At 39.2% G+C, this 15,935-nt stretch overlaps 1 protein-coding gene across 2 annotated transcripts in view; it reads left to right on the top strand.

Annotated features, from left to right (window-relative positions):
* Window positions 1-15,935, top strand: part of ankrd26 (ankyrin repeat domain containing 26) — a 31,354-nt gene that overhangs the window by 3,467 nt on the left and 11,952 nt on the right. For both annotated transcript variants that reach the window (XM_065277446.1, XM_065277445.1), the window contains exons 11-33: window positions 51-108; window positions 386-564; window positions 2,607-2,733; window positions 2,845-2,909; window positions 4,278-4,362; window positions 4,584-4,673; window positions 5,049-5,098; window positions 5,378-5,453; window positions 5,533-5,577; window positions 5,815-6,099; window positions 6,179-6,256; window positions 6,337-6,410; window positions 7,106-7,888; window positions 8,789-8,994; window positions 10,188-10,376; window positions 12,676-12,706; window positions 12,789-12,930; window positions 13,040-13,253; window positions 13,380-13,563; window positions 13,747-13,893; window positions 14,354-14,740; window positions 14,843-15,424; window positions 15,500-15,652. In XM_065277446.1, the coding sequence (XP_065133518.1) occupies window positions 51-108; window positions 386-564; window positions 2,607-2,733; window positions 2,845-2,909; window positions 4,278-4,362; window positions 4,584-4,673; window positions 5,049-5,098; window positions 5,378-5,453; window positions 5,533-5,577; window positions 5,815-6,099; window positions 6,179-6,256; window positions 6,337-6,410; window positions 7,106-7,888; window positions 8,789-8,994; window positions 10,188-10,376; window positions 12,676-12,706; window positions 12,789-12,930; window positions 13,040-13,253; window positions 13,380-13,563; window positions 13,747-13,893; window positions 14,354-14,740; window positions 14,843-15,424; window positions 15,500-15,652 (4,230 nt within the window). The remainder of the gene's footprint in view (window positions 1-50; window positions 109-385; window positions 565-2,606; window positions 2,734-2,844; window positions 2,910-4,277; window positions 4,363-4,583; window positions 4,674-5,048; window positions 5,099-5,377; window positions 5,454-5,532; window positions 5,578-5,814; window positions 6,100-6,178; window positions 6,257-6,336; window positions 6,411-7,105; window positions 7,889-8,788; window positions 8,995-10,187; window positions 10,377-12,675; window positions 12,707-12,788; window positions 12,931-13,039; window positions 13,254-13,379; window positions 13,564-13,746; window positions 13,894-14,353; window positions 14,741-14,842; window positions 15,425-15,499; window positions 15,653-15,935) is intronic.

The following is a 15,935-nucleotide window of genomic DNA, read 5'->3' as shown; positions in this document are numbered from 1 at the left end:
GTTTGAATTTATATAATGTAATAAATTTAATTAAAACTCTGCTTTTACAGAAACAGAAAGTAAACCTGAAGAAACTCATAAGTGCCTCCAAAAGAGAAAAGATAGAGGGTAACCCTACACTTCTGTCTGATGCTCGTTTTGCATTGTGGTTGTGCGGTAATTTGAAGCCTTGTCCTGTAGTGTAGTTCCTTTAATATAACTCAGTTCACCTGGCGACTTTTCCTATGTTACTGACATGCGAAACTGTTGGCTGTGCTTACGTATCAAATATTAAAATGATTTTTCAGCAGATGTGCATATGCATTCTAAAGAAATAAGATGAGGCGATTGGCTCTTTTAACTTAAAGGCGTACTGAGCGTTGCCTTTCAATGTATGTTCCTGTAGACATAGTGAATCCAGTCAAATCCTGGAGCGGATCAGAGTCAGAAAGTGAAGGAAAAGCTGGAAAGTATCCACCCCTCCCTTCCCGCAGCTCCTCAACCCAACTTCCCGTAGCATCCTTACCTGCTTCTTTACCCCACCCATCCCAGATGAGCTCCGGTCCATTCAGCAACACTTATAAGGTAACCCTCATGGTGTCTTTGTTTCAGACGATGTCTAACTCTTCCCTTTTTCTCCTTTTCATTCAACCCATTTCATCCTGCTGGGAAAGGTGGTCAAAGTGAGTTGCCCTCTGGTAGAAATCTAGATGTGGAAGGAAATGAAAGTCCAGAGGAAGAATCTGATGAAGAAGATGATGAGGATGATGAAGGTGAGCAGGATGATGATGACTGTGAAGAGGAAGAAGAAGAAGATGATAATGAAGACAGTGACAATGATGATGAAGATGACGATCAGAATGAAGAAGGTGAAGATGATAGTGATTCTGAGCAAGAAGAGGAAGACGATGAAGAGGAAGAAACTGAAGATGCCATTGATGGTGAGACAGTAGATGTTCCTAAATTATCTCCAGATTTTACTGAGGCTCTTGGTCCATCAGAACTTGATCAAATAAATTATAAGACTGATAAAAATATTCAGATGAACATGATGGAGGACAACGTCCATGGAGGACATCATCTGGAGGTAAGAACAGATGGAGAACATGCAGAGCAAGAGGCTTCAGCAGACATTTCTCAGAAACCAGATGGTGTAAATCAAGCAATTCCTGAAACGTCACTTTATGAAGGTCCAATTTTAGGGATTCTTCATTTAGAAGATGACTGTCTCGTGTCAGCAGTCAGGGTTGAGGCGAGATTTTCTGATGAAGATGAAAACGAGGATACCAATGAAAGTCCAAAACTACCTGCAAAATTCAAAATGTCTTTACAGAATGAGGGCAAAACTTCAAAGAGAAATGGTGACAATGAAGATGATTGGGATGATGATGAAGATGAGGAGCTGGTGAGACATCTTGAAGGGGATGACTCTCAAAGAATAGCTCCAGATAATATTCCAGATCTATACCCCAGCAATGAAGTAAATAATCCTGAATGCCACAATATTTCTACTACACCTCCTAAGGTCACAACGACTGCAGAGGATGATGATGATTGGGATGATGTGGAAGAGGAGGAAGAAGCTAAAATAAAGAAACCAACAAATTTGTTAATGGCACTACATGAACCAGACAGTCCAGAGGTTTCCTGGGGGTCTGGCTCAGATAAAAGTGATGGAGAAGAGAAAGCATCAAACACGAACCCACCAAATAAACTTATGGAGAACGAAAAACTTCACTTTTTGGTTCAGAAACCATCACTAGATCCTCCTGAGCTCCATTCCCAGAACTGTTTACATGAAGAATCTGTAAACATGGATCAGATTGATGACAGTGAAGCCATACCCGTGTCCATGATTGTTGGATGTGATGATCAAAGTGATGAAGACCAATATGTAAATGACAATAAACAGGAAGAATCAGATAGCCGAGTGAATCAAATGCAGTATGATTTTGCAAGTGGTTCAATCAAAGTATCTGAAAATGATTCTGTATCACGAGAAGACAGCGAATGCATTGATGAATGTCCTGACATCCAGTCTGCAAGTCAACCACAGACTACAAGGGCCTCCACATCTGAGGAGAAGATCTTAAACGGACCATCTCCTTCAACAGTTATGCATCTATCAGAGGATTTGAAACAAGAGTCAAACGTTGCTAGAAATCAAGACTCTCCTCAGTGTAATCATTTTGTTAAGGGCAACTTTGCTGATGAACGTCCAAAAGATGTGTTTGAAAAAGAACCGGCTGTACTAGAAGAGATTCCCTACACAGTCATAGATGAAGTCAATCTCACTTCTGATTCGGATGGAGAAGACATTATTGAGGAAGACTATGAGCAATCGAACAGACAGATCGGTGTAAATGAGTATGTAATGGAAGAAAGACTTACAAAGCAAAGATATTCGCAGGTATTTGGGAGGTGATGTTTAGAATTAAGAGTTTGTAGTTGTAGCTTTTAGATATGGTAGCCCTGACAGATCTGTCCTCGCCCGTCCCACCATTTCTTTCTTTTATGTTAAATGTTGTTTTAAGTATGCTATTTAACTAATACGCTTCTTGTTGGTTCTCCAGCTTGCTCAGATTGGTTTAAGTTTGTAATGATAGGAAATTCATTTCTTTAAACAGGAGGAATCCTCCACAGAGGATGAAGAGGAGGAGGATGAAGAAGAAGAAGAGGAGGATGAAAAGAAAGAACAGGAGAAACTGTGTGAAAAGCCTCAAAATGGTGGAACTAGCAAAGAAAAGCAAAGGGGTAAATTTTCTTTACAAGACATTGGCGGTCAGTGACCATGTCATCATCAAGTCTTTATAAACACACCAAGGTAGCTTTGTAATAAGAAACACTATTTTTTTTAATTTTCAGATTTCCTTTCTGAGTTGGGCCTTGAGAAGGAAGACGAACACAACGACTCTCCTTGGGACTCGGAGGTACGGGATATGTTAGGGGGCGTGCACACCAAAGCATTTACACTGGCGGCTGGGGTATGTTTTCAATTGTTTCCAATGGAAGCGCTGTCCTTTTTCCCCTCTGAAAGCCGGGACTCAGCGGTTTGTTCGCACTGAGCACAGAGAATTAAAAAAGATTCAACTTTGGGTGAAAAGCTCCGATTGTCAAAGTCAGTTCTCACAAGGCACTCCAAGGGGCCGTGCACAGCGAAGCTTTAAAACGCGTCTGAAAACGCCAAGCGGACACCTTTATTTCTACCAACCGACAGCTTTCTTCATATGAGCGCTTTGGTTGCTATGATACTTCCTGCTTTGTTTATCAGTCGTTGAACGATGCGCCGGTTGGTTGTTGTGAATTTGTTCCACCCTTCCTCCACTGTTATTGGACGGCCGTGTAAGAACTGACAATCGGAGCTTTTCACCCAAAGTTGAATCTTTTTTAACTCACGGCACTCAATGCTAAAAGCTGAAAACTGCTGAGCGTCGGCTTTCAGCGTGAAAAAAACAACTAGCTGCTAGCTTTTTTGAAAAACGCCGCGCTTACATTGGAAACAACTGAAAACATGCACCGGCCGCGGGTGCAAAAGCTTTTGGTGGTGCCCCCTAAGAAAAAAGGTTTAAACTGGAATTGGTTTAAGTGCAGGTCTCTCACTAGCTGCGTTTCCATTTAATTTGCGCAAAACTTTAGTGCTATTTTGTAAATAAACCAACAATGCCAAAAACTACCAACATGCAGAAGACATTAAAATACAGTGAAAGTGACTCGAAAGCATACAGAGCTGTCGACTCCCGAATTGCTGTCACAGTATTTTGATGTCATACGCTTGACAGTTCCTGTGACTAAATGAATGCTAAATGAAGTCGAACACACCTCTTGTGTCTTGTCATCCAATTTAACACACCGCGCCATATTTAAAGAATGATCATGTGACTTTTACGCATGTCTGGTGACCTGTAAATCCGAGGAAAAAACGTTTTCAATTGCAGTTGTGCAATATAATTCTTTTTTCGAATTTGCATGAGATTTTGTGTTTATGGTTTATGAGATTGTGTTTTCGTTGGCTGTAATTTCCATTTTGTAAGTACATACACAAGCATACAGAATCACACACGCCATGAAAACAAGATTCCCAACACCGAGGGTTATCAGATATCACCTAGTGGTGCACAATGGTACTGCAGGGAGTGATGTGAGATTGTGATAGCAATGCATTCATTAAACTCTACTAGTTTAAATTTGATATATTGATAAAAATCATAGGGTACTTTAAGTTCAGTACATAATGTAGTTCATGAGGTTTTATGTGTGCATTTCATTCTGACGTGTGTTGTGATTTTATCTCTTTTTAGTCCGGTTCTGAGAGTCCAACAAAAAAACCTCATCCTGCCAAATCTCACAGATCCATGTCCAGTGTATGCGAGGAGAACCCTGAAGGTGTGTAAGCCTATTGAGATATACTTTACTGTGCTAAAATATTATTACATACACCATAATAACTTTGCCTCTGTTGCCTTCTGCAACCATTTCATGCTTAAAAATATGCAGAAGAGATTTACATTTCCCATGGCTTTGCTTAATTAAGATTAATCAATCATAATGCGCAAAGTGATGCACAGAGTTATTCATAATCATTATATTATTAAATTCCTTTATAGACTTCTTATACGTTCCTTCCTTTGTAAGCCGAGGGAGGAATGTTAATTTTTTGGGAAGTATAGACCAGCTAGGAGGCTGCAGGACTGTGGGTAGGCATTCTGTGCTGCATCATGATTGGCTGTTGTCCTGCCGGATTACCCATAATCACATGCAGCATCTCTGTTACAGTCGCCTTGCATTGCATTTTTCGATATCCCATACGTCATCCGTGCGTTAATGGCATGTTGTAAAGTCTTTGACGATGCTCCACTAATACTTGCTAATGTTGGGAATGATCCATCATTGTGTCTCATGTTGAACAGCTCAAATGTGTTTTAATGGATTAAGATGACCTCCATTTTTGCATGTGCATGCGTGCACACCTGCTACATGGCGACCTGTGTCTGTACATTAATATTTATGTTTCTGCTACTTGTTGTAGTTTTTAGGAAAAGTTTTAAATGTCATATGCTTTTGCTTTTCAGTTTTAAGAAACGATGAGGATGATGAGGAAGAGAAGGAGATAGAAATACCGGTGAGCACATGATTGATATTTCTTAAATGAAATACCAAGATCATCTCAAGCAGATTTAGCATAAAACGGCCAATCACAATTTTGAATTCAAACATGTTTGAGCAGACGACCAATCACAATTCAGTATTTAAAGAAAACAATGATGTAATCTCTGTCAGTTTTCTGCATTTTCTGAAAACAAAAATGAGATATTGATGACAATATGAGGAATTTAAATGCAATGCTGCCTTAAAATTTGTAATTCAAGTTTTATATAAAATGTAACATTGTTCGTTGCAGCCCAAAGTGATAAAAAGGGAGCCGGTGTCTGTTCTCAATAAACTGATGGATTCAAAAGAAGCTGCTAAGAAAACAGGTGTTGTACAGTTTTAAGTAATGATAATATCTTGTAACATTTCTGATTTCATATTCAAACCTCATTGGTTTTCTTACAGACCTCATGGAGGAATTGGGTTTGGGAGATGCTGATGATCTGGAAGGTAATTTTGATATCTCTAAATCTTTAATATCTGAATCAATCTTCCCATTTTACTAACAATCTTGTCTTTAAGCGCTTAAGCTTAATACTTAGCAATACTTAAGTGCTTGTGCCCTATGTACTTCCATAAACATTTATAGTTTTATCGATGTGGGCTATCATCAAAGCCGTGGTGCATTAGAAAAGATGCTCGATAATGCAGACATAGAAGCTCTATACTTAAATATGCTCCTGACAGATGCTTCAGACTGGGACTCGGCCAGCACCACCAGTAAGGCCAGTAAGAACTTTCCAGTGTATAAGATGGAGGAGGAACCTGACCAACCACCCCTGGCGTTCCCCATCACACCCCTGGAACAGGACGAGGACGAGAACACCATAGAAATTAAAGACACACATCCAGAGACAATCAAACTTACGACACCTCTACCTAGCCCACGATCTCTCAATGTGGATGCCAGCTCAAAGCCACGCCCACTGCCACGACTCCGCCTGGACTCAAATCAGAGACCAGAGAGTGAAGGTACTGTAGATGTGTACAATGTTATAACAATACTATTGAAGATGTGTCAAATGATAAAATTAACTCATACATTGTTCAGAATCTGACTGGGATACAGACGCCTCCAGTCCAGCCAAGATAACTAATTCACTGCCAAACATCACAGAACCTGATGCAGGTAAAGTCATTAGTATAGTACACATCTCATTTAATGTAATAATATAATTTATAATGTAATAATGTAGGTTTTCTCTTCAGCTCCTCGACAGGAACACACAACAGAAGATGATGAAAGTGAAAGAAGCTCAGTCGCTAGTGAACGTGAAGATCAGGCAGGTGGAATTTATACAATTAACAGTTTTTTGGAAAATGTTTTTTGGAAAGACTTGAAACTTTGGGAAAAGAGTTTTTTGAGTTTAAGAAGTGATGATTTATTTACATAGTACAGTACATGAAACCTTTTTGTGTACATTTTTTATGAAAATCTGACTTTTTCCGTGTTTAAGTGCTATAATTGGGTCCCCAGTGCTTCTATCAACCTAAAAAATGTGAAAAAGATCAACCCAGTAACTTAGTTTTGGTAAACCATTCATGTGAAAAAATAGGCCATTGAAATTTGCTCCCCTTGTGATGTCAGAAGGGGATAATACTGCCCCTTAATCTGCACTATCCAACCACAGCACTGCTATTTAGTGCAGAGATCAATTCATTTGTATTTAATCACACTGAAAAACTGCTAATTTTTGCTCACACCTACAAAATCAAGTCAATTTAACATGTTATATAATAAATGATCTATATAATATTTTGAGCTTAAGCTTCACATACATACTCTGGGGACCCCAAAGATTTATTTGACATCTTAAAAAGTCTTATGAAATGTCCCCTTTACAGCACAAGTAACCTTTGTGACAAACTTTATATGTTGTTATTAAACACGTTCATGTCAGATGTTCAACTGAAGTCCTTCAGACCCTTGTGTGGTTTTTCATTGTTGGTATTCTTTTGTCTAACTTTGCAAACCAAGGCAAGAGAGACGTTACCAGCATCTTCTCTAGATGTAGGTAGCCCACATACCCATGATCCATTTGAGCTTCCAGACTTCGCTGAAAAAGAGGAGAACGCTGGTGATATTCCCTGGGAGGAACGTTATGAGAAGATTTGGGTGGAGAATGATAAAAAGGAGACCAAATCTCAATACAAAAATGTGACTGCTGAACTAAAAGAGAGATTTGGGGAACTGGATCCCAAACAACATCATGACCTTTTTGAGCTTCAAGGGAATGACGGAAAGCACAGCAGTGGAGATGAAGAGCTTGATGTTGTAGCAGAAGTTGAAGATTCAAGTGAGGAAGAAGGTGAGCCGATAGTGCGTCCCGCTGCTCGTGCGAGAAGTGCTGTACTTTTGCCCATTCCTGAGCAGAGAGAGTCCGGCCTGGAAGACTCACAGATTGAGGAACCTCAAGAAAACTCTCAAAGGGCGGCGAGCGTTGAGATCAGTGATGCAGACCTTCATCAGGACAGCCTTACCAGTGATCCTCAATTAATACCAGAGCTCCTCAAGCATGAGGTCCAACAAGAGGGCTCTTCCTCTTCTGATGAAGATTTTTCTGCAGATATTGGAACCAAAGCAAATACCAAGTGTCCATCAGAATCAGAAAACAACATTGATGAAAAGTCTAAAGATGAGGAGTGTCACAGAACCTCATTGCTTGCTCCTAGTGAGCTGGACGTCCATCCTAAAATTCTGGATGTGCCCTTTTCTGACTCTGATGAGGGTGAGGAGGGCCTGCGGACGTCCAGACATGAGGTAGGACACCAGCAGGACATGTCTGGAGTAGTTTTTAGAGACTTATATTTTCCTTTGCCTCATCCTTTGCTTTATCTCAAACTCAAACATCATCTGTCAGTCATCTTTTAAGACTCTTCAGGTGTTGTGGGTCAAATGACAGAACTGTTGTGTTTTGTTTCCTGTCAGTGTCTGTAGTAATGATCATTAACATTTTCATGTCTTTCATGAAGACCCTGTGAAATGGATTACTTTCTTAGTTTTTCTTAAAAAGTGCTTTATTTGATCTTTTAGGAGTGTGTTAGGGTATAGATGACCGTAAAGCTGCAGTAACAGCCAAAGCGTTGTCAAATTTCATGGGGTCCTTCATTTGTCCATCTTGTCCTGTATCTGTCTTAACGTTGTGATGTGTCAGTGTGACCTGAACAGCATTTTTACAGTGTGTCACATATTAAATATTTATCTGCTTATTTTTTGTGCTGGTGTCAAATGATACCCTTGAGACAGCACATGGGCGTCAGTCCGCACCTCATCTGTTGTGTGTGTGTGTCACTGATGGTTTCCTTCATCTGTCTGAAGATCTCTCCTCATCTTCTTGAAGATCTAGTTTGTGTTTTCATGATGTCTCTCAACAGAGAAGCTTCTCCACAACCATTTTAACCTTCTGTGGGTGAAATGTCTCTGTTGACTTTGGGTTGAAGTGTTTTAGTTCTTCTTCTTTTTATGTAAAAAAAGATGTGTGGCATTTTTGTTTGTGAAGTGTTGTCTTGTTTCTGAAATGTTTTGCACGATCAACTGACTTTGATATTTGTTACATCCATACTTTCCTAAACACCTTCATATGCACATTCATGTAATGTCTTTTGTCTTATGTCTGCATGTTTTTATCCTTCTTTTAACAAATATTATCTTATGTTTTAGGGTGACAAGGCTGATGGTATGAGAGGAGAACATCAGAACAGTGGTTTGTGGGATACTGGAGGATCCAGAGTAGGAGATGAACTCGATCAAGGAAAGGGAAGGAAAACTGACACCAACTTTGGCAACTCAAAACCTCAGGAAAGAATATCTGATGGCAGAAAACAGGCTAGTGTTTCATCAAGACACCTGACAAGAAGTCCAAGACGGTAGATTACTGAAACTTTTTATATTATAATTTTTCATTTTAACCCGTTTGTGCTGATGCCCAACCCCTTAATCATTTGCATGAGCTCTATAGCACTTTTCACAATTTTTCACTTCAGCAAAACAAATTAATACAAAATAGTACAAATATATATATATATATATATATATATATAAAAAAATATTTAAATATTATTAAAATCTACACTAAGTATGTTAACATTATCAACTGCAAAAAATCTGTTATATTCATAGCGCTATCAAAACACTTGTGTATTACCTTTTCGTAAGATGTACATACCATCAACATTACTAACTAAAATTAAAAATAGTTTAATAAAGATTAAAGATTGTCTGTAAAGATTGTGATCCAAATGTTAATTGCACCACGTACCACCTTTTACGTACCTTTATGCTTTATGGGTGTCCACTAAAGCTTTTTACTGAGTCAAGCCAGTCTTTTAAAGGAAGTCGCGCAACTGCGCTGCCACTGCGGTTGACGATTGGCTCTTTTTACTAGATGGCGGGACTAGAGCGACCATACTGACTGTTGTGATCCCCCCATTTATATTAATAACAGTAACACATCTTGTTAACATTAAATATCTTTGGTCTAGCGTAATTTTCCAATTTTTTTGTGATAGGAGCGCTGCATTTTTAAAAACGGCAGCAACTGACGTTAAAAAACCAAATCTCCTAAGCTGAAAAAAATGTGGACACACAGCCAGCATTTCTTCAGCTGAGCTCTTTAGTTGCTATGATCGTTTTGTTTTAGTCGTTGTACGTGATGCACCAGTTGGTTGGTGTGGTATTTGCCCATCCCTCCTCCACTGTGATTGGACGACTGAGTAAAAAGTGACATTGTAAAAAGTAAATGTTTTTCAACTCTTGTTGCTTAGCACTGGCCAAAGACTGCCAGGTGCTGGTGTTGTTTTAAAGCGTGGTGCTTTCATTGAAAACAATTAAAAACATATGCCGCCAACAGGAAAAACATTTGAAAAATATCTTGTTTTGAATTTTAATACATTTTTGTGTTGATGTATTTCATATAAAAATCCTTTAGATAGCATCTGATTTGACAAAAATATGTGTAGTGCTTCCTGATGCGTTGATATTTGATTGTTTTCAGTACACCTTTGTTTTGTGTGGTTGCCCCTTTCATTTCAACTTCATAATAAGATGTGTGCCCCCTCAGCACTGACAGAGCTCCAGCACACGATGAGGATGAGGAGGAAAAGAAAATGTTAGATAACCAAGCCAGAAATCTCCATGTAGCTCCCACTCTGCAGGGCAAACCTCCACGACCTGTGACCCGCCATAATGGAGACATTGAGTCTGTCTTTGATGATAGTACTTTAAGTGAGCTGTCAGAGGAGGACAGGAGGTATACATGCAGTATTTGCATGCTTTTAATGCAATTTCCTTCTTATTGAACTTTAAAATAAATTTTTTTGTTCATAATGTATATTCTGTGTTTTTACATACAGTTGTGGCTAAAAGTGATATTCAAAAGGGGTTATACCAATACAGCAAAAAACATATATTTTTAAATATATTTCTAAATATACAAAAAAATATATAGTTTCTGAAATATATTTTGGAATATGTTTACCAAAATATATTTTTCACTGATTTTTTTTGGCCATTTTTTTGTATATTTTAAAATATATTTCAATATATACAAAAATATATTTTCAGAAATATATTTTGGAATATGTTTACAAAAATATATTTTTCACTGATTTTTTCAGTAGCGCCTCACTGCAGAACACGACATCCAGGGGGCGGGGTTGGATTTAGATCCAGGGGCGGAGCTGGATCCCGATCCAGAGATCCCATTGGTCGCCAGTTTTACCACAAGACACGTCATACACGTGTTGCTGCGTTACCATTTCCGCATTTAGTCGTAACTAAATTAAGTTATTATTTTGACATAATAACTAACTTCACTTATGACTACAATAAAAGTAGTGCCTTTAGGGTGAAATGTAAGTTTTTTGCTATAATGTTTTGGAGTAAAACATTTCGGGTAAGCCTACTAGTAATCTTACCACATGCAGTTTAAGACCTATTAATGGATACAGTATTAATATGCATAATTATTAAGATATATAGGCTATGGCATGTTATTTAGAAATTAATAAATTGAATGTTTATCTTGTATGGACTTTGAACTTGTTATAACGTCTTTGCTTACAGCCATTAGGAAACAGGTTTACTTTTTTTTTAAATTTGCTAATAAAAGATATCAAATAAATAAGTTTATATATTTACTCGTATAGGAATAGCTGTGTAATAAGTGGGATAATGTACAAATAAATCCCTTCAGTGATATCAAACTGTCGGGAACGTGTCCGTACCTCCCCTTACACCTAACTGTGATACTTTCTAAATCATTAATCTTTCTCAACTATATTATTAATCAAACGTACACTTAAATTGATAAGAGCAAACGTTGGTGACCACAGGTTGCAACTAATTGCGGGCTGCAACAACGCAAATATACTGGTTCATTTGGCGGAACAAAGTATATAAAGTGGGAGGAGTTGGATCTAGATCCAACCCCGCCCCCTGGATGTTGTGTTCCGCAGTGAGGACCATCTCGATTTTTTTGGCCTTTTTTTGTATATTTTAAAATATATTTCTATATATACAAAAATATATTTTCAGAAATATATTTTGGAATATGTTTACAAAAATATATTTTTCACTGATATATTTTTTTGGCCTTTATTGTATAATTGTAAATATATTTCTAAATATACAAAAAATATATTTTTCACAGATTTTTTTGAGCCATTTTTTGTATAATTTTAAATATATTTCTAAATATACAAAAAAATATTTTTTTTAAAAAAATATATTTTGGAATATGTTTACAAAAATATATTTTTCACTGATATTTTTTGGCCATTTTTGTATAATCTTAAATATATTTCTTAATATACAAAAAAAATATTTTCTGAAATATATTTTGGAATATGTTTACAAAAATATATTTTTCACTGATATATTTTTTGGCCATTTTTTGTATATTTTGAAATATATTTAAAAAATAAATACATTTTAAAGCATTAAAAATATATATTTAGCCATCCTTATATTTCAATCCAAGGAAACGTCGCATTGGAAAAACACTTTGTTACAAATGTTTTAAAAAGGTAAAAATTTAATATATTTCAACTTCAAAAATGTACTTATATTTAGCATATGTTTAAATATAAAAGAGTACATTTTTTGCCATATGGGATGTACAATTAAACATTTATTTGTTTGCCCTTAAAATTATATGAAGGTTAAATCTAATATATTTCCAAATTCAAAAATATATTCAGTGGAGCATTACTTTCTACAAAATGTATTTAGCATATATTTAAAATATATTTTGCCTAGAGAAATGTATTTTTTGCCTTATGGGTATTTGTGTAATATGTTTTAATGCCCTTTAAGATTTAATTACAACATTAAAATATTGTCAATAAGTTCGACATCACTTTTGACCGGGACTGTATATAACAATATGAGACAAATTATGACTAATAACTAATCCCTACAAGCACAGAAAGATGAAGGACAGAGAATACTGCATTATATCCTCTCCATGAGACCAATCATGCCTGACAGTGGGAACAGATTTTACATTGTGATGATATTTTCTCATCTGTACTCCTCTCTTCTTACAGATCTCCATCTTTAAGGCATAAGAAAGAGCAGGTGAGCTTCATTCATGAGAAAATGTCGTACACCTCTTCTGTAATGTTTCAGTGTTTGTTTAAAGTGTCTGTTCCTCACGCAGACTGACGGAGAACCGGAGATGGGAGATGATTTTGAAGATCTCACCCAGTCTTCCGACACGGCCACTGAGGATCTGGAGACTCCCGTATCTGGATACCGTAACGCTTCCCTGCTCTTTAAACAGCTCGACTCCAGCTATCTGGGTGAGTCTGTCTCAATCTCAAATTAAATTTCTTTAATATATCTGATATTTAACATTAAATGGAGACTTGCAGGTGGTGAATCATGTATTTTTTTTTGTTTACCCTACAGATTCAGTCAGTGTTGTAAAACTACAAAACATGTTTCACGAGTATGAGCGAACCATCCAGAGAGAACGAGACCGACACGGCCGCCTGGCCGATAAAACCACACAGCTGGAGCAGGAACGCAGTGAGCTCAGGATCCTGCTGGACGAGATGAGAAGCAGCAAATCCAACCTGGAACATCTCAAACTGGAGCTAGAGACGGACATGAACAATCTCAAGTGAGCTCTAAGCATGCATACACATTTGTTTTTTATTGTAGTGTTATTTTGCATGTTTTATATATAAACAGTATTACATACACCATCACAAGCATTAACGCTGATTCTCTTTCTCTTCTGATGAAGGTTCCTGCTGAGACAGGAGCAGGAGAAACATCAGAGCGCTCTGATGCTCTACAATAAAACTCGCGAGCAGCTCCAGAGGAAAGAGGAACAGCAGCGAGCTGAAGCCGAGGAGCGGCACAAAGCCGACCTGAAAGCCCGGAGTCTGGAACTGGAGATCAGAGCTCTGAAGAACAGCATCAAACAGGTGATACTTCGGCTGTAGTTTGTAAAATGGTAGATGGTTTGTTGATGAAGTGCAATATCTGATAATCCATCTTGACCACCAGATTAAATCCATCTCAGTGTGGTTCTAGCTGGATTTTTCATCAGGGTGTTGATGAAGTTGACATAAAAGCTGTGTTTAGTCTAAGGGTTTTTGTGTGTTAAGCTGGAGGAGGACAGAGATGAGTCTCAGCGTCTTCTGTCTCATGAGCGCAGCGCTCGCACCCTTCATGAGGAATTACTCAGCAACCATCTGCGCAAGCAGCAGGACATCGAGGAGGAAAACCTCAGAAACTTCAACAAAAGCAACGAGGTACCACTGTCCCATCTCAATGTGACCAGCTCTGTATGTCATGTGACTGTTACTACATGTTGGTTTATCTGTAGAAATTCACACACTTTCGTATCCAAAGCAATTGCATCCTAGAATATGAAACCTTGAGAAATGTTTTTCCTGTGTTCATTGCTGACAAAGTCATTTACACATTGCAGTGACCTTTACTGTCACATCTGCAGTGATGTCATAACTTTACAGTTATGTGTGCACTGATATCAGTGATGTCATAGCTTTACAGTCATGTGTGCACTGATACCAGTGATGTCATAGCTTTACAGTCACATGTGCACTGATTTCAGTGATGTCATAGCTTAACAGCCACATCTGCAGTGATGTCATAGCTTTACAGTCACGTGTGCACTGATACCTGCAGTGATGTCATAGTTTATAAGTGATAGAAAAACATGTTATATTAAAATCTTTTTGTTGTGCTTAGGCCATGTCCCAGCTGACAGAGGCATCGGACCGCGAGCGTGAGCTGCTGCAGCAGAACCGAGCACTTCATGAAGAGCTGAACGGTGCTCGGGCCGAGCTGGACCGCTCTCAGTCTCACAGCCGACAAGAAGAGTCGCGATTGGCTGAAGAGAGAGACGCCCTGCGTGAGAGACTGGAGGACGCTCGCAGGGACCTGAAATTGAGCGATGAGGCTTTAACTCAGACTGTTTTCCAGTATAACGGCCAGCTGAGCGCACTAAAAGCCGAATGCTCGGTGATCGGGGCCAAACTGGAACATGAGAGACAAACAAGGCAGCAGCTGGAGGCAGAGGCCGAGGCGAACAGAGCCCGACTGCAGGGGGCGCTACATGAGGCCGAAAGGTGTCAGGTTAGATCTTTTATTAGATTTTTATATCCTAAAGGAGAATTTGGGCTAGGGTTCACATAACAAAATGTGTGTTTATCTTTTTCTTTTTGTTAAACCTATCAGGCCTCACGCACCGAAGCCGAACGCACCCTTCAGCGAGAACGCGAAGAACACCAGCGGTCTCAGGAGAAGCACACCTTCGAGTCCAACGCCCAGCGAGACACCATCCAATCCCTTTCCCAAAAACTCAGCAAAGCAGAGGCACGCGCCAACAGCCTGGAGAACGAGTGCCACCGCAGCTCTCTGGCCGTCACCGAGAAGGGCGTGCTTTTGGAGGCGTTGGCCCGGGAGAAAGACCAGGCCCAGACCAAACTCAAAGACCTGGAGGCCACGGTACTGAGCGAACGCGAGCAGGCCAGCCGTGCCGGAGCCAAACAGGAAGCCATGCAGGAGAGGCTGGCCCAAGCTCAGAGCGAGTGCGCGCTGCTGCGACAGAAGCTGGAGGAGGCGCTGAACAAAGGCTCGGCGAAGGACAAGGCAGTGACGGACAGCCAGCAGAACTTCGCAGAGATGCTCAACCAGTTACGAGCAGACGGAGAGGAGAGAGTCCTCCTGGTGGAGGAGCGAAGCAAAGAGCTGTCCAGGACAAACAGCGAGATTAGAGAGCAAAACTATAAACTAGAGCAGGAGAAAAGCGAGAGAGAGGTAGAGTCACTAACATCAGATTAGTTTGCGTTTGCATTTTCGCTGTGAAAATTAAATCATCGTTTTTCTGGTCAGGCATCTCTGAGACAGCTACAGCAAGACTTGGTCGACTCTTTGAAGAAGCTCTCCATGTGCGAGGCCACGCTGGAGGTCACCACGCGATACCGCAACGACCTGGAGGAGGAGAAGATGCGCACACTGAAAGAGCTAGACAGACTGAAGGGGAAGGTATCTGTCAATCAACTTAAATTTCCTAAAAACAGTCCAATCATGGCATGGCCGGCTGTAAACAGTGTTATCAGTATCTAATGAAAGGAAACACACTTCGTCTCCGCAGTGTTCATTAATTTAACAGATGTTTCCAACACAAAGGTCATGGGTTTGATCCCAGGGAACTTGCATACTAATCATAATGCATACCATGATCGCTTTGTCTTTTATCAGACGCTTTGGATAAAATGTAAATGCATGATTAAAGTACACTGCATCTTATGCATCTTATATTGTGTTG

This window comes from Paramisgurnus dabryanus, chromosome 23 (genome assembly GCF_030506205.2).
Source record: "Paramisgurnus dabryanus chromosome 23, PD_genome_1.1, whole genome shotgun sequence".
Lineage (NCBI taxonomy): Eukaryota > Metazoa > Chordata > Actinopteri > Cypriniformes > Cobitidae > Paramisgurnus > Paramisgurnus dabryanus.
The sequence above is the reverse complement of the archived record's forward strand: the minus strand, read 5'-3'. Positions and strand labels throughout refer to the sequence as shown.